General features: G+C 45.2%; 1 protein-coding gene across 3 annotated transcripts; it reads right to left on the reverse strand.

The window, feature by feature from the left end:
- Nucleotides 1-1,354: 1,354 nt before the first annotated feature.
- HSF4 (heat shock transcription factor 4) lies at nucleotides 1,355-25,300 on the reverse strand. 3 transcript variants are annotated; one of them, XM_054640795.2, is made up of 13 exons: nucleotides 23,641-25,300; nucleotides 19,990-20,098; nucleotides 18,804-18,931; nucleotides 17,827-17,951; nucleotides 15,522-15,597; nucleotides 14,062-14,126; nucleotides 12,328-12,427; nucleotides 11,494-11,618; nucleotides 9,504-9,728; nucleotides 8,145-8,250; nucleotides 6,766-6,831; nucleotides 5,141-5,228; nucleotides 1,355-4,050 (listed from the first exon to the last, which is right to left on the reverse strand). In XM_054640795.2, exons 1-13 carry the CDS (start codon nucleotides 23,761-23,763, stop codon nucleotides 3,854-3,856), a joined length of 1,533 nt encoding a protein of 510 aa, XP_054496770.2. In that variant the 5' UTR covers nucleotides 23,764-25,300; the 3' UTR covers nucleotides 1,355-3,853. The 3 variants fall into 3 exon arrangements, with proteins under 3 accessions (XP_054496770.2, XP_077041281.1, XP_077041282.1); XM_077185166.1 differs by lacking the exon at nucleotides 23,641-25,300 and adding an exon at nucleotides 22,478-23,587; XM_077185167.1 differs by lacking the exon at nucleotides 23,641-25,300 and adding an exon at nucleotides 22,478-23,587 and having other exon boundaries at nucleotides 3,916-4,050; nucleotides 5,141-5,247.
- Between the last annotated feature and the right edge of the window lie 1,320 nt (nucleotides 25,301-26,620).

Genomic DNA, 26,620 nt, shown 5'->3' on the forward strand with positions numbered 1-26,620 from the left:
ATATTTTAAGTCCATACCAGTGTGCATCATAGCAGATGGACTCTAATGGCAAATGAGATTGCTTCTTGATGGGATATTTACTGATCTAATATTCCTTGACATTATGATTGTTTATGCCTAAAAAGATGCAGAAATAGCATCCATGAACAGAAAATCTGGTTTTACCTTTTAGGGCATCTGTAATGAAACATACACTCGTATCTGCTGCTTTTATTGTTTTTCATTGAGAGGTGTCTCAGGATCTGTGTTTTGAGTATAGCCAAGTTTAGGAATTAAAATGTCTTCTTTTTTTACAGAGAATTTCTTACTGATTTTCATTTAAATGGTTTTTAAAAATTGACTCTATATTTCTTTTTTCAGTATTAAAGACCACAAGTGAGTTTCATTTGCACTTCGCTTTTGTCTTTTTTCATATTTCTATACATCTGTGATAATTTGTAATAAATAAAATTTAACAGTTCTTTTAGGTGTGTACATTTAAAGAAATAAAGAATATAAAGAAATAAAGTGTTACTGTGGGCTTGTTGAGATGTATTTTCTATCACTTGGGCTTAGGTGCCATCTGGTGGCAAGAGAACCAGACCTCACAGTAACACAAAATAGTGAAAGCCCTCAGAGAGGACAACACAATTGTTTTAAATTTAATCCATTTTCCCCCCACACGAGTTAAAACATGCTGGCAAAAGCCTTGGCCTCCAGGACAGGGTGGGGGTAAGCCAAGGGCCTGTGGAGCACAGGGGTGTCTGAAAGCACTGGTGTAGCAATCTGCTCTTCAGAAAGCTGCAAATCCTGCCACCAACCTGTATGAGCTCCATCCCAAAAATGTAGCTGCTTCCTTTGCTGACAGAAAGCTGGATAAGGACTATTTTTAGGACTTTGGGATTTGCATTTTCCATGCTGTGTTTTGGTGCCTGTCCTGATATCCACTTACTACACTAAAAACAAGTAAGCAGAAAGGAACACATTATGTTTGCAAACAAAAGGTTTAAAAAATAATTCCAAGAGTGAAGTTTGAGCTCTTGTTATCACTGAAAGCAAGAAAAATAGGGCAAATGAGAAAAAAAAAGCAGCAAATAGTTTCAAGAACTGTAGATTCTTTTACTGTGATCCTGATTTTACCAGCTATACCCACCCTGAGTGGCATTTTAGTTTTCAGCTTTCCAAGCTGTGTTTACTTGGTCACATTTTAGATGGGACATTTTAGATTGTGTTCACACAGTGACCACAAGACACCCAGGGGCCCTCACAAGGGAATCTGAATGCTTAGAAGTGATTTTCACTTGTCACTGAGGACTTGGGAAGGAGAAAAGGAGTAAAGGACAGACAAAAGGAGTGAGAAATGCCAAAGCAGGACTAAATGAGAAAAAGGAAACAAGTTTAATTAGTGTCTTCTGTAAAACTTTACAAATGTACAGCATAGTGCAAAAACGCAGTCTCAGCACATCACCTTCAAGTAAAATTAACAATGTAAAAAGCTGAGGAACACAAGCTTCCTTCTGCACAGGGATGGCTCCTGAGTGCTCCTCCTGGAGGTTCCTCTCTCACCATCAAGCTCCAATCTCATGTTTTTATAGTAGAGCAAAAAGCCTAAAGAAAAGCCCTGGAAGCCTCCTGAGAGGCTGCTCCCCACGAGCACAGGCTGGAGCCTGCCCTGTAGGACAGCCTGAGACAGAGCCAGGGCCCAGCTGCACCTGGCTGTGCCCACAGGCATCGCTCCCCAGGGGCTCATTTCTCAACTCCAACCAGACAATCCAGTCAGACACAAGCTGTGCCCAGCCTCAAGCACGTGACAGGCTCCAGAGAAACACAGGAAAACTCCTCAGGAGCTTGAAGTTAAGCATGTGCTTAAATGCCCTGTTGCATCAATACATTCAGTGTTAACAGGACAGCAGCCTGCAGTGTGGAAGCTCAGAGAAGGGTGTAAATCTTGAACATGCACTGTCAGTGTCAGGAGACACCAGGCAGTTTTCAATTACTTATGAGAAAAGAAGTGAACAGAGTGCAACTAACAACTTTCCATCACTGGAAAGGGCAAAATAGGGTGGAAATGGGCTGATCTAGGTGAAATTTCTAAGCACAAATCTGTCAAAAAGAAAAACCTTGTCCAGGATACACTCAAGCACATCATCTAAATACCAGGCCAGTGGGGGCTGCTGGAATTTTCCCTTAGTCCTGAACACAAAAACAGTGGCTGGGATTAATTCAGGAGCTCTCACAACCTTTCTCCTGCACAGACCACACCACCAAGGCAGTGACAGAGCTCCCAGCACAGCAATCAGCTGGGCAAAAATGTGCTCAAAAGTGAATGTTTCTGAACTAACACACTTGTTCACATAGTGATAAATGGATGGAGGAAAGGGCTGTGACAGGAAGGTCCATTGTAAAAATGCTCACCTTATTGAGGAGCTTTTAAGCCTGCACTCGTCAGAGTGGTTTTCTACACTTTGGGGTGGATGCTGCTTGACCACAATGCTCAGAAATGTGGTTCCTAACCACATTCCTAACCAAGAATTGTCATGGCAATGAAGGCAGGCAAAGCATTTCTTCAGATGATACTGGCACAGCTTAAACCTCCCTGTCTAAGCCCTTAGGAGGCCTGAGTTAATTGAATTTCCTGGGTCTGTCCTACTGCATTTGGGTAACCTTCCTAAGGAAAAGCAACTCAGGTAGAAGATACTGAGATAAATAATACGTTCTCATTAGAACTACAGCATAAAAAACAAAGCTCTGCTTTGTTGAGAAACTCAGTTGTCAGAAACCACGTGGATGGGGAAGGTTAGCTCAGCCTTTGAGGCTGGTCTCAGATGCACAAAGGACAGAAGAAAAGTTTGTGGGACATGGTGGACTAACCATTCTGCCTCTCTCCTACACTGAGCAGCTGAGAGTCCATCTAAAAAGGGGATCCAATAAATTAAACTGTTTAATCAGATCTTAAACATCAATAAACCAACAGGCACATCTTCAGGGGAAATGGAACAGTTCAAAGCCAAGGAAAAAACCCATTGGACTGGACATGAAATACTTAGCCAGCACCAAAACCCAGAGTGCACTCCCTCAGCCCTCTCTGCACATGGAAAATTGTGTGTGCAGAAAGGTCTATCCCCTTTCTATTTTTTAAGTATGGAGTGCCCTGCCTATATGTAAGAGAAAATAAACTTGGGGCAAAACAAATTTCAAATAACAAAACTCTCAACTCAGCATGGGATGATTTGTGGCCTGTGATGGTCTGTAGCTCCCCTAAGAGCCAGAGGCACATTCTTGGTGGGGTTACTCAGAAAACAAGTTTCTACACACCCCAAGAGATTTTTTCCTACTCACCCTAGGAGGAACAGGTGCATCCCATCAAACCTAGAAAATGGTTAAAAAATCTTTTTAGAGCATTGCACTGGCATGTAGAACTATTTTCCTATTCAATAACGAGCATCAACAAGGGTCAGGCATCTTAGCTAATTTGTGCTGCCCCAGTAAATCCAACAGTTTGCCATTACAGGCACTAGTCAGGATGACTATTTTATGAAGTCCCAGATGGACTTTAAAGCTACTCTTCACTTAAATTTTATTAAAAGATTTGAAATTTCTAAAGCATTTTCAAGGAAAAAAAAAACCTGGCAAGTTCTCACTCCCCCTCAGAGCAAGCACCAGAAGTAGTATTTTGTTCTAAAAAACACTAAAATCCAGGTGCAGGGAGGGTAATGCAACAGCTACTGACCATTTCCACCTACTCAAAAAAAAAAAAAAAAAGGGCACAAAAAGAAACTCCCTTGCAGTTTTCTGAGTCAGTTTTGTTTCTTCACATTCAAACCTGTGGATGCCTGGATGGGTGGGAGGGAGGTTTTGTTTCTTGGGAGCTAAATCACTGGCTGTTGTCCGTGGAAGAACTCAGGTTTAGAGGGATATCCCCTGGGACACCCCCAGAGGACATGTAGGAAGCTATATTTTCAGAAGGAACATAAAGTGAGGAATTTTCAGGCAAGCTGAGGAGGTCGTTCCCAAAGATGGACTGACGGTCGAGGAGGAACTGCTGGGCACTCTCAAGGATGACATCTTTCCCTAGGAATAGACAGCAGAAAATTCAGCTTCTGGAAGGCAGGCTGCCTAGTTTTACATATGTAGAACTGAAAATTGACAAATCCCAACTGCAGCAGTGACTGAGGAGCCTCACTCCAGCAAAATCACTGGGAAACACCCGAGTAGAACTTGGACTGACTCAAAAGCCCATTAAAATCAAGGGGAGTCTCTGCAGGTCACCAGGTGGGTTCTGCCTGAAAGCTGAGATGTCTCACATGTGAAAAATGGATGGCTGAATGTTGGAGACACTGAGAAGAGGATGTGAGCAGCTGCTCTTCTTCACCCAAGATGTGTCTCCCTCCTTGTAGACAGGCTTTGCAAACAGGGGATTCTCAAGGACTCTCTTCAGTGTACCTGGGCTTTTAATGCCCTTGAGGTGCTCATGAAAGAGGCTGAGGCTGGAAGTCCTTGAATGATACACAATGAATCAAAACTGGGGCAGGTTCAGGTGGCTAAAGCACCAAACTGGGGCTCACAAGAGCTTCTCTTTCAGGAGTGTCCCAGCTGAACACACATGAACATACATCACAGTTCCACAGCCAGGGCAACACTCCTGGATTCACATCTAAGGTCAATAACACACTTTATCAGGGTCAGCAAGTGGATCAGCTGGACTGTTCCCTTGAGGGCTGCTAAAAGGTCTGGAGAAGGGGACATATAGCCTGTGCCTCTGGCTGCCAGCAGCTACTGGGGCACCTCCTCTGCAGCAGGAACCAGAGGAACCCCAAGACTGTTCCAGCTCTTACCACCCCTACCCACTGAGATCACCACATTGCTCTGAGGTGGCAATGAACAGACAGAGAAAACAGTGGAAACACTGACAGTCATGATGGGAACCCACTGCAAAACCAGTTCAATTCCATTTACACCTCAGTTTATCCCCCACCCTTTTCCCACTGCTCAAAAACTGCCTTAGCAGCTGCTGTGGGAGCACTGCTGCCTGACAATCATGAAAGTAAAATCACAGCTGTGGTTTGCTCCCTCAAATGGCAAACTGTTAGTGCTGGACATCCTCTCTGACTGCCTGAACTACACCCTACTGCCAGCTCCACAGAGCTGCTGCTGCTCCTACCTGGGCAGGTGCTGTTGAATGGTGGGTTGAACACTTTTGGGGGCAGCTCAGTTGCACTCTTCTCCAGATCCACTGTGAGTCGCTGCATCTTGGTGCAAAAATATAAACTACAATGTACAATTATACAAAGACAGGGGAGCTTGTTAGAACTAGGCCATGTGTGAGCACCAGTGCTTCACCCCACTGCACAACACCCACAGGAACACAAGCCATCCTCCCTGCCCAGCCTCTCCTCCCAGCCTCAGTGCCCTTCACTGGGACAGCCACACTCGGGGGCAGATCTGCCCAAGGACAGGGCTGTGGGAGGGGCAGTCCCCCATTCAGCATTGGCTAACGTGGTGTGAAGCTCATGAGGGGCCAGGCTGCTGTCACTGTGGCTGCCATACAGAGCAAACTCACGGTCCTCTGCAGCCAGTAACAAAGAACAAAGAGATTTTCTTTCCATTTTCCAATGCCTGTCTTTAAAGTGAAACTGGTTTTTGCTTACACAGTGCTCTAGGCACAGAGTTCCTGCATGTATTGCTTCCATGCTTCCCCATGCTCATGACTTCCTGTAGGACAAGCAAGAGCTCCTGGGAAATTTAGTGGGCACAAGGACTGAACTATTGAACATTGCAGCCTCCTTTCCTGGCCTTTTCTTGCAATTCCTTTTAAAAGGCCACAGCCTTTGCTTCCAAGACTTGCTAATTAATATTTACTATTTCTTAGACACTCTCCTTCCTAACACTAAGGAAGTGGAATTACCTAGTAAATTCAAAATTATTAAAACCTAAAAAGGATGTTGATACCATGAAGAAGGCTTAGAGACCTTTTACATTTCATTAGAGTAGATAACACTCTACTTGTTCATCTGTAGAGATATCTGGCAGAACCATCCAAGCCTTCATCCAACTTGGTTGTCAGCAAGAGCTCTGAAAATTCACTCTCTATCACACAGAAAAGGAACCCAGCCATGCAATTCACTTCCAACCTTAATCCTTCTGTGAGTCTACAGTTTCCTTCACTGTTTATTAAACCTGCTCTTTCTGCACTGCAGAAATGTCTCTGTAAGTATCAATTCCAAAGAAATACTGCCAATTTCTCCTTGTTTTTTCATGTACAGTCATGCAGGAATCTCTGTTGTAATTGCATGGTATTTTACTACTCCTGAAACATGCAGGGATGGCTGCACTTTGTAAAGGTGTATCTTATAAAGAGCTCTGGCACAAAGACACTTTATAAATCTATGGTATTAGTGGGATGTCACATTCTCACTAAGAGAAAGCTTAGTTGCAATTAAAGCCTCCAGGACACCAACAGTCAGTCAGAGCTTGTCTCCAGACAAAGCCTGGCTGAGTGGGAAAAACAGGTCAGGAGTATAATACAGCACTGCCATGGTGTCCCCAGGAGATGCCTACGTGCTGTGCTTCAGCTCACTCTCCCCTCTGGTTATGAAATAACTCCCTCAGTTATGCACAAGCTCTGCTTCATAGTTCCATTATTCTTTAGGCAAGGAGATCTAGGGGAAGGTGTCCCTGCAGTGGGCAGGGGCTTTGGAACAGGGTGAATATTGAGGTCATTCCACCTGGGCCATTCTGGGGTTCTCTGATTGCTGTTTTCACAGCTCAGAAACACACAGCTCTTACCGGGGGCAGACTGGCCTCCATTTCAGTCACATTCCACTCACTCAGAGATAAATTGGGATTAAAGACCTGTTGGGACAAAAATACAGTTATGGCTGTGAAAGGTGGGATGGTTTGGGATTCTCAGCCCTCCCCTGCCTGCTGGAGGTGCAGCCCTGCACTACCTGAGCCGCAGGCAAAGGCTCCTGGGCTGACCTGGGGCACAGCTGGGCTGGGGCACTTGTGCTGCCTGCCAGGGGAGGGACAGCACAGACACCCCATGCCTCTGTCCTGCCACTAACCAGGGCAGCTGCACACACAAATCAAAGCCCTTTGCTGCTGCTCTTCAGTCCTAGAACACTCCCAAACTGATATGACTTTTAAAAGCGTTCCAGAATTTAGTAGCAGAGGGCAGGTTACTGTTGCATCAGGGCTTTGGTGGCAAATTCTTGACAAGTCTCAGCAATTTGGGAAAAGGATCTGTTGATCTGAGGCCAATTTTATGATTCATTCTCACTCTTGTGACAGTTGCACAGAGAGGGAAGTGTGTCAGTAACAGGAAAACACTTCCTAATGAGAAACAAGAAACAGAAACCAACAGTCAATGATAGAGCAGGCCATTAAAAAAACTCTCTGTAAAGTCAGAATCAACCACAGACACTTGGGAACTGCTTGAAGGGAATAAGATTGATTTTTTTAAAATGACTTTTCATCTGTTTATCCATGCAAGCTCACCATGTGCCTTTATCTGAAGCACCTCCTCAAGGGGCCATATATTTGACATATTGATTTTTTTCTTACATACAGAGTTATTTGATTATTGGCAAAAACCTTTCATATACCAGCTATATGTACAACAAAGAAATAAACAAACCTTCCTGTTTCTGCATGTCTGCTTAAGAAAAAGCCACCATCCATTTCTAAAGAAAGGTGATCTAAGAACAGAGACTGATAAATAGCTCAGCAGAGAGAGGATTTTACATTGGCTACACTTCCCAGAATATGAGGAAGAGGGGAAGGTAGAAAAAGCTAAACACAATATAGGAATATCTAAGGTGTAGAATATGAAGAAAATAAATTAACCCCTACAAAGCAATTACCAAACTAGCTAGACTATATTAAACCTATTTTACATAAATGTGTCAGGTCTCGTGTTTATTTCTTCACCAAATGCAGTGTTTTGTGGCCCTAGAAGTTCAAATATGCACATTAAAAAAAAAAATAAAGGCACAATTTAAAGCTGAAATCTCATGAGCAAGTTAAAATGGAGCTGTGACTCCACAGGCTACACGTGGCAGACAAAATGCCACATGAGAACAAGCAGCATGACCTGACTCACAGCCCAGAGGAACCTCTGTGAACTTCCCAGCTCTGTTTGCTGCAGCCTTCCCAGCAACACTCACGTCCAAGAGGCTGGCAGGCTCCAGGCTGTACTGCTGGCTCCTCAGCAGCAGCTGCAGCCCCTCCAGGCTCCAGTCAGTGCCCTCCAACGGGTCTGAAATATCTGTTCTGAGAAAACACAAGGGGAGACATTGCCACAAAGGAAACTTTGCAGAGATACCTACAGAAAGCAGGACTGAGCAGTCTCCCAAAAGGATGTTCCTCTTTAAATCTCTTTTTGAAAACCAAGAGCCCGCTGTCAGCTTGAGTTTATGCCATAAAACTTGGTTTAATCCCAGAGTACAACTCAGCAGAGCACACAGGGGACTGGGCAGATGGTAAAACAAATGAGACAATCCCTCTCCTGGGTGACACATGGTTTGGGGATGGATGGTCTGTGCACATCTCCTCAACACTGGGAAAATTAAAGCTTTCCTTAGAATAAATCCTTTTAGAAATGCACTTGGAACCAGAACAGGCTGCATTACCATTCTCCTTGGTCCAAGATGCCTGAATTACTGTTAACTAATGCTTTTTGAAGGAGTGACTTTTAGCTGCAGGCATTTACCCTGCAGGCTGCATTTACTAGAGACATTCAGCTAAAAGAGCAACAGTGAGGCCCTGCTGTGATTAAACCCCCAAAAGCTATTAAAATTTTCTGTTAAAATCAGATCTTTAAAAAAGGGATTACTTTTCTTCTAGTAATATGTTTTTAAGCATCCACTGTGTTCAGAGGCTTTGATTCTCTTGTAAGGACTTAAAGGAAAATGGAAGCTTTTCTGATAACCCTATTGAGTGTTTTGGGTTGCCCTCCCTGATGTCCTCCTTACACTGCTGCAGTTGCTATCGAGAATGAACTGCAGTGAAGTTCCACATCCTCCACCCAGCTGCACCATGCCTTCCTTCTGCTGGACACTCCCCCATGACATGGGTGCTGTTGGGATTTCAGCCCCAGAGCACAGCCCCAGCAGTGGCTCACCCTGGGGCTGAGCCTGGTCTCACAGTGCCAGTGCCCTGGGCAGGGGTGTAGCACAGGCCAGTGCAGGCCTGCAGACAGACACAGACCTGGTCTGGGCTCCAGATGTCACTCAGACCTGGGGCAAATCCCTCTCAATGCAAAAAGCCTCTTCCTGCTCCCACAGCTCTGATGCACATCCTCTGACAGCTCTTCCTCTGCTGGCCCCTTCAAGCAGGTGATCCACATGTCCCCTACCTCTGTGAACTGTCCCCTGGCATTCAGGGCTCCTCTGGCAGGTGCCACAGGTCCAGGATGGGCTCATCAGGCTGCACTTGGCTGCTTGCAGTCACCCTCCCTCCCCACCCTGGGGATGGGAGCAGAGGGCCACGAGCAGGCAGGGCCACAGCTCTCCCTGGCTCCTCACCTGTCCAGCAGGGCCCTCCTGCCTCTCCTGTCAGGTGCCTGGGAGGTCCCTGGTGGGGCTGCAGCACAGCTGCCCTTGCCCTCCAGGACAGACTGGACCATGGCCACGGGCAGCACTGGGGGCTCGGAGCAGGCGCGGCAGCCGGGCAGGGGCACCTCGGGCTCGGCGCTGCCTTTCACTCCAGGGCTCACTGGCTCCTCCTTGATCAGCATGAGGCACTTCTCCCTGCAGCAGAGACAAGGCTCAGCACCACACACAGCTGCTCTGCAAAGGCCTCAAGCCACTGGGAAGGGCAAGAGCACAAGGCCTTGCTTCCACTTCCCATCAAACTGCTGCAGAAGGTCTTTCCATTTCCTCAGGTGGGCAAAAGAAGCCAGCAGCCTCTCTTTCTTTTCAGCAAGCTCCAGAAACATGCTCATGTATTGCTGGAATGCAGCTGGAATATCTGCAGTCATTTCATCAGTCACAGCTATAATGAATTTGCCCCATTCAATTGTTTTGCAAATACAGAAAACAAATTTCTGCGCACGGATCATCTTTTGGGTGAATGTTAGGGACAGGTTAAAGGGACACTGGGCTAAAGAGATTCCCCTGAAAAAGAAAAGTCTCCACCCTAGAGACAAGAATGGGATCAGTAAGACCCTCCCAAGCAGGAGTTAGGATTGGATCAGCAAGCATTCTAGAGATCCCAATGACATAGGTCAGGATATTGTGGCCCTGCAGGACTTGAACAGAAGCTGTTGAGATCTGACAGTCATAGTCAAATGTTTTACTTGGTTGGAGGCAGAGGTTTGCCTTTTCCAATGGAAAGGCACCCTACATTATTTCCAGATGGACAAATGACAATGAAATTTTGTTTAGAAGCATTTTTTGTGTAAAAACCTACTCTGTGTTACTTGTAGGAGACTTTAGAGCTCCCTGTGAACCTGCACAGCTGGAGCCAAAGTGACAAAGGCACAGAGATAACAAGGATGGTGTGTGACACTACAGAGCTTTCCTCAACATTCCTTTCAGACCATCTTCTCATCTCGTAGGGCCTAAATTCCCACCAGAAGCACAGCTGATTTAGGAGGTATCACACGGCAGGCTCAGATGTTAAAAATTGTGCAGACACAGAGCAGATCAGAGGCCACCAGATGGCACTCAGTAATTAGTAGAAATAAGCAACTTAACTTGAAGGATATATTAAAGATTTTCTGCTTTAGAAATGGCTTCCAGGTCTGTTTTTTTTTTTTAATCTGAAGCTCTTTACATGCTTCTAGTTAATTTTATGGCTATGGTTTCAATTATGCAACAGATTTACAGGCAATTTCTAGAGTATAACTAGAAATTATACTGCCTTGCCTCTATGCCTGAGAAACTGTTTCCATGATTCATCTGTCTACTTACTTTCCACTGACATAGCTTTAGCTATTCTGCTGCTAGCCCTAAATGCACTGCATGTCTGTGGCAGGAAGAGATAAGCATTAAAATACCTCTGCATTCAGTTCTTAAGTTACTGGGGCCTTTTCACAGAAAAGTTGTCAAACATAGGAAGTTGTTGTGATGCAACCTTTCTGTTCTCATTAGCTGTTAGATGTACAATTTGATTGCTTCTTCCCTGCCAAAGCCAAAAGGAAACCCTCCTTTCTCTCTCTCAACAAACCCAACAAGTGTTAGTATCTCATTATTTGATTAAGTCTGAGACAGTCCCTGTCTTAGGACTTGGGACTAAAGAAACATGGAATATTTCTCAAAGAGGGGAGTGGAAGTTCTCAGCATGAAACTCAGGACTTTGTTTTGCAAGTTATGCTGTTATTACCCCCCTCTAATTCTGAAAACCTGACCCAATTTGCAAACTGGAAAAAAGCATTCCATCCCATATCTCTATAGAGATTTGTGAATCAGACAAAAACTTTGGTAGAATTACAGCCACAAAAAACTCTTGAGAAGAGTTGCATAAGCAAGTTTATACCAAACTCTCCCTATTTTTAATCACAAACATGTTTACCTGTCATTTTCAGGAGGGGATTGCATATTCATGATGTTGGATGGTGATGCTTCAGTAACATCAGATATGATGGGTCCTCCAGTGATTGCGGGGCTGTTTAAACAAGAGGCAGGCTCTGTCGAGGGCTAAGAGGAAAGCAAAAAGCAAAAGTCATACAGATTTATCCTTCTGACCCCAAAACAGGTCCGAGGCCCTGTCTGAGATGGTTAGGGCTTATTCACTGTGACTTTGAGTCCCCCCTTTATGAAAGCCAAGAAAGCTTTTACCTACTATGCAACATTATAATTTCCTCTCACTTTTCCTCCAACCACACAGAGGTACAGGTGTGAAATAAACCCTGTGAAGTGTCAGCAACCAAGAGGTTTTACCATGTCTGACATTTTGCCTAGACTGTTCATCTTCCTCTGGAGGGAAAGATCCAACACAGCCCAACAGGGCTGTATGAGCCTCTCATGCCAGCTCACGTATTTAACTGCATGACAGAAGTGTCTGGTGTCTGCTCTGATGATCATGGGGATCCCTCAGAGGGTTCAGAAATCCCACTTTTAGAACTCTCTTCTTCCTCTCTTCCCTCGAGGTGAACCAGGCTGGGGTAACAACATGGAGAGTTCAGTGTGCAGGGTCTGCCTTTCCCCACAAAGCCCATGGCCTCTGTCATGAAGGCATCCATGAAACTGGGGAGCTGAAGGAGTTTTAAATGTCACCCAGCTTAGCAAACCTCATTTCTTCTTCACTGCCAACTCTTGCCAAGTTACTTACTCCATAATCTCTATTATTGCTTCCAACATTCCCCCCCAGCCAAAGCCATCCCAAGAGCCCAGAGGCTGCACCCACCGACTGGATGAAATAGGGCTCATGGAAGGGCTCTGGGGACAAATGCCGGCTGAACTTGGACACTGGTGGAGCTGAGATCCCGTTGTCAAGCATCAGAGGTCTGTGGAGAGAAACACTTTTGTCTTCCAGCATGTACTGACTGGCTCCTGGCTGCTGATACACAAAACATCCCTGAGCCAAGAGGTCTTCTCCCCTGTCTGCTCTGGTTCTCCTCAGCTCTAAGAGTCTTTCTTGCCCAGTGTTATGGGCAACAGTTTTGTAGGAGGTCACCACCAAAAAAGAGCATTACCCAACAGAGAGGGGAAGGATGCAGACCTGCCCAGGCTGCCCAAACCTACCCAGAGCCCCCAGGCAGCATTCTGCTCTGCACCAGCTCCAGGATGCACACCATCCTTTCCTGCAGCCATTTAGAAGAGGCAGGAAAACACAACTGTGAAAGATAAAACACTAAGGATGCAGAAATAGACACAAGAGCTGAGGTTTCTGGAAGACAGACCTTTGTGTTTCCAAGGAAGCAGAAACTCAAATTACCTTGCAAATTGCAGCTGGTTGTGTGAAGTGTAACCCCCATTATAAGGGGGGAAATACAGTTGCTGTGCAGGTAGTTCTGTGCTCTTCTGCCCTTTTCAGCACAGTTTCTCACTAATTATTTGCCTTTTTACAAAAAAAGAGTGGTCTAACACATTTCTTGGGCTGCAAAGCTTTTACAGGGAGGACACAGCCCTGACCATGAAAATTAGAGATCAGATCTGGCATCTCTTTTCTCTGCTTGCCCACTCTACTGGAGGAAAATTTCCCCAGTCATAAACCTCAGCAGCTGCTATTCTCCCCTTGAGCCCTTTTCTTTGCTATCTGCAGTGTTTAGCTCTTCCAAGAGGCTCAGCAGAGGGGGTAGGCAGAGATGCACATACCCTGCTGGCTTGTACAGATTATGGGCTCCTTCATTCAATCCTGTGTTGTCTTTACAATCCTCACAAGAGGAGTCAGTCAAGAACAAGGACACTGACTAATGAAAATTGCCTCCTTTGAGCTGCTTGTGGGAGGTTTGGCTCCTTTCTCTTCAGCATAGAGAAGTTTCTAAGTTGTCAAAGGCCACAAGGTAGTAAAAGTGGGAACTGGAGGCAGGTCCCTGTCCTCAGCAAATTCCACTCAATAGTCTCTTCCCTTTCTTTAAATCACAAGCACCACAAGGCAAGAAAGGCATAGCTGCTCTCTTGAAAGGCACTAAGCTTCCTAATTCAAGTCTTTACATAAATTTTTTACATAAATATACTTGCCTTTAAGAGCCTATCTAAAGATATCCCTCAGCTAAAATTTTTCCCACCTTCCCCTTTGTAAGGCCTGCAGGTTAACACCACCAAGCCAGTGTTGGACACACACCACATTCAGTGACTGTGGGTCAAACTGAAGGTGTCTGTGGGCTGCCAAGTGGCAAAACTGGAACCTGCAGGAGCAGCAGTGGGGTCCTGCCCTTTGGCCTCCCTCTAGTTAGCACTCCCATGTCGCACTGCGTGCTGTGTTCCCCAGATAAAGGTCACAAGCTGACAGGGTGCTTCTCCACAGAGCAGTGAATGGGGCTGTCAGCAGGTCTGACTCTGCACTTCAGCCCATTCAGCTGCCATCACCATGGAGCCTGGTCCGGTGACCGCCCGCCCGGGCGAGCTGAGCTTGTGCTTTTACTGAGGGGGCAGCATTATGCACCCGTGAGCGTGTGCACCACACACAGGGACTTACAGCTTCCTCTTTATCCCAGAGCTGCTGGGGCTTGATTGGAGCTGGCCAAACAGAAACTGAATCAGCTGTCAGGAGAGATCAAAATCCGGTGTTAATCAGCAGAGTGATTCAGCACTCTCTGCTCTCCCAGCCATTCTTATCTCACACATTCCTCCCTCCCAACAGCACCCCAAAGCTGGGAGCAGCCATAGAATATAGGAGTCAAACTGCATGAGACATTGGAAACAGAAATGAGCTGTCCAAGAACTCAAAATAGCCTGCCTGGCTTTCAAGGGACACAGCCAGGTGCCTGCTTTGTGCAAAGGTTCCCACATGCATGTGCTCAGCACTTCCTCTCTTCACTTGTGCATGAAGAACTTCAGCTGGTCCTAACAGACCTGTGAAGTGCACATGCAAACATTCCTAAGCCCGGAGTTAGAGCTGGATCCATTAGAGTTTTCAGAGACATTTAGAAGAGGTGCTGTAAAGTCTGACAAAGATTTTGCAAGTCAAAGAGGCAACTCCCTACAGACAGCCTGGATGGAGGTCTGAGCTCTTTCAGTTGAGTTTTTCAGTTCTACGAATGTCAGTGTTGATACAACAGGACACTAAAAAGGAAGCAGAGTAGCTTTGGAGAGGAATCACTTAGCAACATATTCCCAGGTCAGCTTGAACTTAATGCTCTTCTTTGACCTCCAAACAAAGAGAGCATTATTATTATATATCACAGCTGGCCTTACTCATTGCTCAATATAACAAAATAGAGTTGCATAAAAGCCTCTACAATGAAGCATGTGGCTGCTCCAGCCTCAGAGCTGGAGGAAGGCTTGATAGCCTCGTGCATTTCTGTCCAGTCCTGTGACTCCATGATGCCACGTGAGGGTCAGAACGTGGGGACTGGGATGTGTGATGTGCTCAGTCATGTCAGCACCATCCAGGAATCACTGGAGAGGCCTTTTCTATATTGGTCATGCTAGATTTTAAGGGAGATGGTTCTGCAGCCTAAAAGGTTGTATAGTAATTCCTCAACTATACCAGTAATGCCAGAAAATGTAAAAGTTGCTGTTACATTCCCCCAGTGGGGCAATGGGTGGCCAATTCTGCCACCTGCAGCTTCCTCTTGTGAACAAATGGAAGAGGAAGATTTGGGAAGCCCAAAGGCACTGGTACAACCAGAACACAGCCAACACAGGGCAATTAGTGAGAATTGTGCTCTCCTGCCCAGGATTTCAACAGAAAAGTGGTTTCTAACATCAAAGAAAGGACTGACACAGAAATTAAAATCTTTTGCCTAAAGGCACGGTCTGTGCTTTGTTAATGACCTGTTTGCATATGACACATAAAAGCATCACACAACTTAAAAGAAAGGGAAAATAATTACACTGCAATATCACAGTGTGGAAATATGGGACAAGAAAAAAAATCAGAGGAGGACATAGACCAGACAGCACAAGCAAGTTTGGAGTTTATATGATAACTACCTTGTTGATGACTTTCTGTTGCTGTGAGTGGTTCTGCCGCAGAGAAACAACTTCCCGCCAAAGAACTTCATTTTGTCTGAAAGTGAAACAGACATTTTCCATGAGAACAGAAACACCAACAGCCCATGGTGCTGCCATGATAGCAGTAGATTCAACTGTGCAAAGTCTGTCTCATTTCTGGGCTCTTGCAGTGTTTGGCTCTTTTCAGGGTCCCAAACAAGCTCACACAATTGCCTTCCTTTTTCTTCCTTGATCTCAAAAGAGCTATAGATCAAAGCATGGAGGAAAAACATAAAGAGAAGCCAAAATTTATAGGGGAAAGTAACAGGAGGACACATGTTTTTGTGGAAGATTTGGGCCAAACTCAGAATTTCAGCAAGGCCTGATTTGTGACTGTGAGTTATTTGGATCACCCACACTGTCCTTCCATGGGAGCCAAAAAAGCCCAACCTCTCCGCAACTGCTCCAGTGCTCCCAAAGACAAGACTATGAACAGAGACCCTGTGTGTTCTACCTGCTTAAAACTCATACAGGTGGTGGCTCAAATGCATGTTTGGAGCAGACAAAAAGCTGCTCCTGCATCTCAGAGCCTTGAACTAGGAGGAATGTAATGATGTTATTAGTGGGAGCCACTGATTTAACCCAGCACAGACCTGTGTCCAGCTTGCATAAAGGAAATGTATTTTCTGTCTGTAAATGAAGCAGCTCAGAGGGGAGCTTACAGGCTTGCTCTAACAGTCAGCCCCACTAGGTGGAAGGGAGAGAGGCAGAGTTTATTTACTGTGCTGCCTCCAAGTCTGGATGCCAGCCAAGTCCATGCTGCTAAAGGTTTTGCCAGCCAATTTATCTCCAGAGCATATGGATGTACCTAAACTGTCAGGCCAGCAAAACCTATCATACAGGTGAAACTGATAAATCCTTTTGCTTTTCATTCTTTCTAGTGTGGATGGATGCTAGAACTGGGAAGGTAAGGCCCAGAGATCTGAAGAGCACAGTAGAATAGCTTGTACAGCAAGAATCTCTGCAGTGAGCTTTCTGTACTGGTCCTGACAGGAATTTCAGCAAAGCAGCATTCCTTAGTCTGACAGCTTGCACTGGAGTTATGTCCTAATTGTTCTTCACCAGTGTAAATTTCTTAACATGGATTCAGCTTGGGATTTCTCCTCTGTCTTAGTTTATAAAAATCATATTATTTTCATCGGTTGAATGCAATTTTGCCAGATGGAGGGAAGGAGCAAGCAAATCAAAAGGGAGAATAAATTAAAATCAATGCCAAATCACTAATACTGGAACTCCTTAAAAATTAAATCAAATGCAAACCCAGAAACTCATTGCTGCTGTGTCTGGATTTCACACTGCAAACTCATGCATGTGGTAAGTGTGGGAGTCATTAAAAATTGATGCAGGATAAAAATATGTATCGATTGCATGTAAGGTGCTGGTCTGGAATGAAGTTTCCCAGTATGCAGTGTTACTCTCAAGGCCCACAATGAGAATGTCATCTGGTGGTGTATGAATATCAACTCTCATTATAAAAGAAAGGGTTTGGGTCTATTTGATTATTCAAGTGCTTTTTAAACACAGCTCTCTGTAAACAGTAAATTCTGGAGGCAAATAAAAACCTCTCCAAGTACATGATTTATAAAACCATATCCACTTCCTAATCTTTTAGTGACCATGTCTGAGTCAGAAAATCCCAGAGTCTCAGACAGCTGGAGGCAGCCCCATGCAGGATGCATTGCATCAGCTTGGTTTGCACTTATCCAACAATTCTGGCCATGTCAGATGACACAGTCTCAGGGAGATGAGTCCATGGACTAAATTATACACAAGTTCTTATGTTATATATTATAGCATACTATATTTTTTAGGCCAGTCATAAATTTTGGAGGCAAACAGAAATGATGGCAGAAATGTAATTCCTTAATAGCTGGAGTGTACTCCACCACATTTCTGCCAAGGACTCTTGTATGTGTGTGAGTCACATCTTTATCACCATTTCCATGTGGAAGCAATAGTTATCTAAGTCCCAGGTTATGCACATATTTCCTGTCTGACCTTCTCTGTGCCTTCCTCATCTGTGAAGGGAAAACAAACGAGACAGAGAGGCTGAGCATTAATTCATATTTTGTAGATCAGATGTGCATAGAAATCCTACATGTTGTTGTCTCAACAGATCTCTGGTCAGTCCCTGGCTCCACGTGCTCCCTGGGGAGGGAAGTGTGCCAGGCTCCTCCTTTCAACCATTCCCCACTCCAGAGAAGCAAATGCCCATAGGAAGCAGCCTGAGTAGGATTCAACTCACTGCTTCATGTCCTGCACTTGACACTCCATGTTCTCCTGCTGACTTCTCAGAATCTGTACCTCGTATAGCAACCTGCTGAGGTCCTCCTGGCGCATCTTGGTCTCCTCACTTTTCACTACTGACACCTGAGGAGAAAGAAATCAGAGGTGGATTTTACCTGTGCAAGAAGGGCCATGGACAGAGAGAGTCATTGTGGTGGCCCAGGTGCAGGACTGTCACCAGCTGAAATACCAGGACAGGCCATGTGCCAAAGAGTCTGAACTATCCTAGGGGTACTATTGCAAGAGCCAGACAGAGCACAGTGCAGGACAAATCTATTCATACAGAGGGTCTGCTGGCAGAATTACATTCCCTGTCAAAGTTGATTACAAATCAGCTTGGAGGGAAAACAAAAGTATTTGAGTATCAGGGAGGAATTGATCTAGATTGATTTAATCTTTCTACTTTAACTAGAGATACCTAGTCAAGCCTCATGTTTTACAGGGATGAGTCTGATGAAATGCTTCAAATTGACATACTACACTCGGATTTCCAAAAGGCTTTTGCTCAAGTCCCTTTTCAGAAGTTGCTATGCTAATTCACTGAGAGAACAACACTTTGGGGGTATTAATAATAGGTTAAAAGACAGAAAGCAGACGGCAGGAGTAGATGGTTTCTTGTATAAGAAAAAGAGATGGCTGTTGAGGACCTTGCAGGACTTATGCCATATTTCTCTAGGAAAGCAGCAACAATCCAAAGGCAGAGAGGTGGGAAGCAAGCCTAGCCCTGCAGCATTACACAAGCATCTTGTGATAGAGAGCAACAGAGCATAAAAACACAGACAAAACTCTGATGCAAGCCAAGCCCTGCAAATGAAAAACCCCCAGCCCAGGTGCACATGTGTGTGGGGAGGACAGGAACAAGACCAGGGTGATGCTGGAGTTATGCTGAGCAGGACCTGGCAGGTCCTGTTCCCCCCTCCCACACAGTGCCCTCACCTTCCTCTTGATGTGCTCCAGGAGGTGCTCGTGGCCCTGCAGGAAGCAGAGGTGCTGGAACTCAGTGTCGTCCCTCTCAGGCTTGACCAGCCCGCCCTGCTCGATGTTCACCACCTTCCTGAAGCCATCTGCACAGAGAGCACACAGCTGATGGGCAACAGGACCCAGCACTCCCTGCACCTCCCACCCTCATCACTCTGAGGACATTTCTGATCACCCTCCACACTTTTTGAGCTGCCACTGCTTACTCCTGGACATGTTTTTGGGCCATAACCACCAGAAACCCAGGGCAGGGGAGAGCCCTGTGCATCCCACTGGCCAGCCCTGCTGCAGCCTGTGCCATGAAAGCTTTTCCATCACGGGCATGTTTCAGCCAGGAGCTGAAATGTCAGCTTTTAGGGAATTCCTGTCTCAATTTGCAAGCCACAGGGATTCAGGGGAAGGTTTTTCAAAGGCACAGACCATCAACAGGTGCCACTTTTGGAAAAAAGGGTCACGTACACATTTGGAAATCTGCTTTGAGTAGTTCTCTGAAGTCCTTAAGTTTCTAAGTTGTATTTAAGGACTGGCCTAAAATTTACAAAAATGCTCCTATAGAGTGAAATAGCAAAGTTAAAACTTGACTAAGGAACTTAATTACTCATTGAAAAATTCCAATAACTATCTGAACAGCCATATTGTTGAAGTGGCTGAAAATTACACCTAAATCTCCTTTAACGGGTAAAAATCAGCAAGGCAAGGTTTGCAGGGAGAACTGTCTGTTACTAGTTCAGTGATATGGCTGGTGAAGGGGATAAGCTCAGGGCACAGCACCCACAAGAGCAGCACATTCTGGGGGAGGTGTCACAGTTGCTGGCTGGATAAAATTCCATATTGAATAAAATGGAAAATGAATAATAATAGGTCATCAAATCAATGCAAGAGAAGCAGAACACCTGGTAGGTGAAAGTTCTTAGCCCACATCCTGAAATGTAATCTAACAGAAATTCCATGCTGGAACTTAAGGTAAACAAGGAGATCACTACTCTGGGATCTGAGAGGCAAATCCTCTTTGGCAGAATCAATAATGTCACAACAAGTCATATACACGAGACCCCAAACTTTTCTCTGCACAGTTCTGTCCCGTGCCTTCTGTCCCCCCATGTGTGTGGGGCCCATGTGCCTGGGCCCTGGGAGCTGCACTCACACATGTTCAGCTGCCTGACAAAGCTGGCCATGTTGTTGTGCTTGAAATACTTGGGCAGCACCTCCTTGGCAAAGCGGCCTTGGTCGAACACATGGAAGCTGGTGCCATTCTGCAAAGGAGACAAGGACAAAGGCAAAGTCAGGGGAGACTCCCTGACCACGAGAGGGGCCCAGGAGGAGCCCTACAGCAGGGGAAGTCTTGTTCTCTGAACTGCCACCTTGAAGCTAAGAAGAGTGACAACAGCCCTCAATGTCAGATGTGCTCCTTTCAGTTCTGGTACAGTCAGGCCTCTGTGGCTGCAGGTTTGATCCTTTTCTGCTTTTTCTCACTGCTTAGTTGAGAGTCTTGGATGTGAGAAAGAAACCATGGTTTTTGTGCCCAAATAGCTGGTAGGTAGTCTGTGATCATCCCCTCTTGCATGGACTTCACAGAAAGACTCCAGTCTTAAGAAGGCCCTGAAAGTGGGAATTGCCATGACAACCCCTGCCATTATAAGCTCAGATCTAACCCCAGTCCATCTGCTCAGAGCACAGCAGTCCTGGAGGGAGCACAGCCTGGAGACATGGCACAAGAAACACAGCAAGGCAAGAAGCAAATCATCTCTGGAGACACCACACTTGCCCAGAAGCTCTACACACATTTTAATGATTATTTTGAATAGTAAACAGCCACAAGGGCAACCCACAAAATGTTGACAGTCATGCTTTGCAGTCCAAGCTAGCAACACACGTGTTGATCAGATAAAGCTTCCATTTCTGGGGTTGCATTGCAATGATCCATGCCTGCCAAACAAGGCAAGCTGCCTGGGACTGCTGGCAGAGAAGATGCACTGCAGGCCGTGTGCTTTCCCTGCCTGGCCTTCTACCTGCTGACAGCTACATCAGTGCAATGACATCAGCAGATATTAGGGACCTGCCTCAGCTGCAGCTGAGCTTCAGGGGACAAGAGCTAAAGACACCAGAGCCTGCACTGTTAGCAGGGAGGGGTCTGACACCAGCACACCACAGTCATCCTCCTGCTGTGTTCAGTGCTACCAGCAGCAGGCAGAGGTGTGTCAGCCTGGGTGGGCATTCCCCAGGGGCTGGTTTGTGACACAGGACAGTGTTTTGTAAGAGCCCTCAGGCTCTGTGTGCAGGAGGAGGGTACCAGTGGTGTGAGTCCCACCTCACACCCATCAGGGGGTCTGCAGCTGCAAGGGTGCTCGCAGGGAAGTGTGGAAATCTCTAAAACAGGGAGTGCAATCAGGACCATGAGATAGCTCAGTGACTAAAGAGGGGCTGGTGTGTGCCTGCAGCCTGTCCATGGCCACCAGAAAGCAGCCAGCTGGCAAACCCCACTGCCCTACACTGCATTTCCATCAGCACATGGTGCCAGCTGTCTCTGAGCTCAGGCTCATTTGGCAGCTCTAACAATTAACACCCACTAACACGGGATCTGGCTCTGCTGCACTTCTGCTCCTTGCTTACTGCTGCAAACACTGAACATGACTGTGCCTCAACAGTGCTCTTTGACCATTTTTGGAGTCTTCCCTATCATTCCTTATCCCATGCAGCAGAAGCAAAGGCTGATCAAGCATTTAAGAGATTCACTGACAACCTGCATGCTGGAATTATCCTGTCTTTGAGAGTTTGCAGACAGGACAGCAGGAACCAGGGTTTCCCAACACTGCAGACACTGCCCAGGGGACCCAGCTGGTTTATTCTGCTTCCCTTGTGCTTCTGCCCCCTTACTCTGGGATACAGCAGTGTGTCCCAGTCTGGACCCACTGATGGAAAATGAGAAGCATGAGAGTTTTGTATACCTCAACAAGTCCTTATGGCCTCTCATGAGAGGCCATTCCTTTGAATTCAGGGCCACAATGTTCTCAGAAGCTGACACACTCAGAAAGGTTCCTACAGACACAAGAGACTTTGGGGTTACTGTGTGCTCACCAATGAACTGTGCATGTGTCAGTTTGTTCCCACACTGTGCCTTGGCTGTTTTACACAACAGGAGCACAAAGTCAGAGAAACTCTGGAAGTCTTTGCCCAAAGCAAAACTGACTCTGCAGCACAACAATTATGGCAGATGCTTATCTTTACTGCTTTTGACAGAACCACCAGGACAGACATGTTGTGCTCTGACAAGACAAGTGCTAGACCAGGAATTTGCCAATTCTCCCTTATTGCACCTCCATTAAAAAATTAATTTAATTACTTCTTGCCCAATCTACCACAGACACAGAGAGCAGACTTTTCCTTTCCACTTTACAGCAGACTTTAGTGTATATATAAACCATCACTGCATCTCCTCTCCATCTCTTCTTTATGCTAAGAAAAAGTTCACAGGTCCTTATGGGTCCTATTTTCTAGAAGTACTGATTACACCCAGAAATCTTAGGTATGCACACAATGTCTCAGCTCCAACATCACTAATGTATAGAAGCTGAAGAATATGTGAAACATGGATACTTGCAACAATGGGAAAATGAGACACCTAAAAGCCTTACCCAAACCTCCAAGGATGCAGTTGCAGCCAATGATAGTTTGCAGGAAAGCAAAGCACAGTGGTGGTCAGTCAAAAATAACAGTGTTCTAAGTGTTACAGAGAGGGGACTATTTACACAGGTTAGTAAATAATTTCTAGCTTTAAAATCCTTATTTAAAAACTTGGTGGTTCTCAGAGGTATGGCCATGTAATACCAGCATCAAACAACCAAGGTCACAGATATCAATGCAGCTCCAATCCTGTCTCAGGTATTGAATGAAAACTCTACTGGACACAAAGTATATATAAGAAAGGCTACTTTAGACTTTTTTACCACCCCCCTTTAAATTTGCTTGTGTTATAGATTCTTGATTTTGGAGAACAAGTTTATGCACACAGCTTATCTAATAACTCCCTGCTGAAAACAAATCATATTATTTGCAGCAAGTTGTAGGTCAAAAGCACAATGTGGTAGCAAAGTGTTGTATAAAGGGGATAAATAATTTTATTTCTGTGATTGCACTTAGTATATTAATGCCTCTGTGACAAATAAGAAGCCAAAGAAAAGCAATCTATCCCTTTGAAGCTGTACAGACAATATATACTCACATCACCATGACCATTACACAGATTCATTGAAAAATCAAGTAAAGATCTTCCAAAATGATTTAGGGTGATAGTCTGAGATCTGTTTAAAGTATAGGTTTGAATCTGAGTACTGAGTGCTGTTTATCTGCTTCCACCTAGACATTTGTGAGAGGCAGCTAAGAAACACATGTGAGATAATACCAAACAGCAGTGAAACTTTTTAAGGGCTTTGCACACTTCCGATAAATGTTAGAGAGCTGCAGATTCAAGCAAGGTGAAAAATATTTCTCTCAAAGCATGTGGAATTCTTAGAATTAGAACATTAGGCACTTTTTAGGATGTTTCAAGTGAAATATGTAAATATTATAATTAAAACACCCACAAAACAGTTTCCCCTCTGAAAGAGAAAAACCACAATATTTCTGATAAATAGTACCAAGTATATCCAGAAGTGCTGTACTTGAATCCTGGTTTTTGCACTCTGCCAGTGACTGGGCAGCACCTGCCAAGCAGAGGGCAGCTCCTGTGCCATGCAGCTCTCCTGGGTTTCCCCTGCTGCTGCAGGCATTAGGGACACCCAGTACCTGTTGCACTTACAGAACTCCAGCAGATGAGATGGTTCGTTTCAGGGTCTTCCACCAGCGTCCAGAGTTTCGTCAGGAAGGCTGGGACATTGCTGGAGTATCCATCCATCACCAGGGAGCTGGGTGAATCCTGCATAGCTCTGCAGTGTCCCAGCTAAACTGACCCCATCGCCCTGGGCACGCCTGCTCCCCCGCACGCGCCTGCGTCCCGCAGAGAATGAGCCACCCAATTTTATCCCAGGCCAGTGGAAAGTAGGCAGCCAGGGAGTCACATCAGCAGTGCTGCTCACACTCTTAAAAACTCAGCACAATGGGATGGCATCACCAGCCCCAGAGAACAATGCACAGAATGAAAATGCACCGCAGCCGATCTCGCAGAGCTGTGAATAAATCCGCAGCGTCATGCAAAGGGAACACGTGCTGCCCACCTTATGCTGGGAGGTGGGCAAGTCACCAGAGCAAACCCACCTGCCCAGAGTCTGGGGGACACACAGGCACAGAAATCACAGGTTTCTGGAGGCACCTGAGTTGTTAGTTTGGAATTTCCTTGTCCTAAACTTTGGCTCGAATAGACGAATGAGAGCTGGCCAGACTCAGGGTTGTATGTCCTCAGCAAGACTTTGAAAAGTCAGAATTGTAAGCAGGTTTAGCTGCTATGTTATTTGTCAAGAGAAATTATTTAGTTCTTGCATGAGAAAAGAGGATGCTTAAACCAGTTACACATAGAATCTATTAGACAAGATGGTTTTATCATCAATATAAAAGCCTTAAATAGCTCTAAATACATGTGTAGCTTAATGCCAGGGTAATTTCAACTCAGAAACTGCTCTTTAAATAACACAATAAACTATAAAATCAACATTAGATTTTCCTGAGGTCCTTAGCAAAAACTTGCAAAGCTCAATATTCCTGCTTAAAAATGGAACAGACTTCTCACCTGATGCCTACAGAGTCCTTTAAGGCCAAACACTGAAAGAGTCAGGAGGTGAGAAGAGACAAGATAAGTAAGTGTCCTGATAAGGATAACAATGCATAATTTTTTCTTGCCATTTTTAAAGGGCAACTTAGAACAGTGTACATAAGAATGTGTTATTTCTCCTAAAACCCAAATCACCATTAGGGACTGACAAAACCCAGCAAGTAGCACAAATTTGATATAGGCAGGAGGTGCTAGCCATGCCAGGTAACATCACCACACACAGAAGGCACAAGGTCAGCAGTGCCTCAGCAGAGTGGAGGAGATGTTTGACACACACTGGAAAAAGGATCAGGTTATTCCTGCAAAGGTGCTTGGACAGAGGACCCCACTCCTCTCACCTGACCTCTGTGAAGTGCCAAACAAGGCTGGCAGAACAGCTTCAGCCCCTTGTCTGCATACCTGGAATATTCTATGTCAATCTCAAAGATAATACAACATTCAGACAAGGACTTCTTCTGGGATGTAATGCCACAATTCTGGCACTGGAGCAGATATTTTGCCCATTCAGTCAGGTTTAAACATGGGAAAACTTCCAAAATTGCAATTAATTCTCAAGAGTCCCTGAGAAAAATAAAACAGGAGCATCAAAAAGGGACAGAAACACACATTAGGATTTAACTAACAAATCAAACTGGACTACAGAGGAGGTTAAAAAAAATCAAACTTGAAATTTCACCACATTTTGTATTTGAACTTAAAAAATTATGAAAATCTCTTGGTCTGTGGTTTCATAGGTTTTTTTTCAATCAATCCTAATAAGCTGACTGATACTTTTCAAGAGTTAAAAATGTCAGATCAAAGCTTTTTTTGGGGAAAAATGGTCTTTTTTCCTACAGTGAGGTTTTGCTACTCTGAGTAATAAAAATGCAAGGGAATTTTCTGGTACTGCTGCACTGGTATTCAAAAAGCTGAGACAGATTTCTCAAACTGTGAGGGAAAAAAACCTCTTTGCAAGCAGAAGCTCTGCACAGAAAACAGCCTCACATATCCATTTTTTTACTGATAGTGCAACAGAAGGCCTAGAGTAGAAACCAGCAGCTTAATGACAGTGGTCCTTGCCTGTGATGACATGTTGCAGTTTGGAAAAAAACCTTTTTTGATTTTGACTCGTTTGCAGAAACTGCACTTACAAGGTCTGACACAATAAAGGAAAAGTGTATTTAAATCAACCTTTCCTGTGAACCATAATGCAGAAAAGTAAGTGCCTGGGAAGAAGGTTTAGAGCATCATTACCTAACTTCTCCATTTGCCTTTTTCCAAAATGTGTTGCACCTCTCTTCCAGATTTCTGCACAAACTAAACTACCACCATGACATGTTTTTTCAGGCCTCTCATAACCAAGCAAGAGACTTTTAAAAGCAAACATTCCCCTTCCCAGGCCAGCACTGGAGTGTGGGCCAAGTCTCACAATCTCACTCTGAATTTCATGGCATGCCCTCTCTGGGGCTGGGGAAGCCAGAGTCACAGCACTCCCTCAGCAGTGCAGGTTTCATTGAAATGAAAACCTGTGCACCAAGAGAGCTTCAAAGAGGGGATGGAGCTGAAACCATGAAGCAGGAATGGAGCAGCAATGCAAAAGGCATCAGGCAGAGGGGAACACGACTGCACATTTTTTAGAACGTGCTGCTTTGAAGCGTGACTCCTTACTAGGAGTGTGAGATGGCAGCAGCACAGCAGCTCTGCTATCTTATCTGCCATCATATCAGAGACAACCCCCTTCCCACCCAGCAGGCTACAGCAGCCCAGTGACACCGTCCTGCTTCCTTCCTGGGAACTCAGCATCCTCTGACATCTTCTCTGACAATCACCTCAACAGCTTGGACATTGCTTTTAGCTGCTTTTAATATTGTCTCTAACACACATCTGCCAAAGAGTTAAGGCAAAATGAGATCGCATGTGATCAGCTCCTTTTGTTTTATGATTTCCTTAAAGCCTGTGGAGCCATTAAGAAGGATTGTGAATCTCACAGACAGTAAGAGTGTGCTTTTAGCCTTCTGACTGCTGCCAGCTCAGG

Source organism: Agelaius phoeniceus, chromosome 12 (assembly GCF_051311805.1).
Source record: "Agelaius phoeniceus isolate bAgePho1 chromosome 12, bAgePho1.hap1, whole genome shotgun sequence".
Taxonomy (NCBI): Eukaryota; Metazoa; Chordata; class Aves; order Passeriformes; family Icteridae; genus Agelaius; species Agelaius phoeniceus.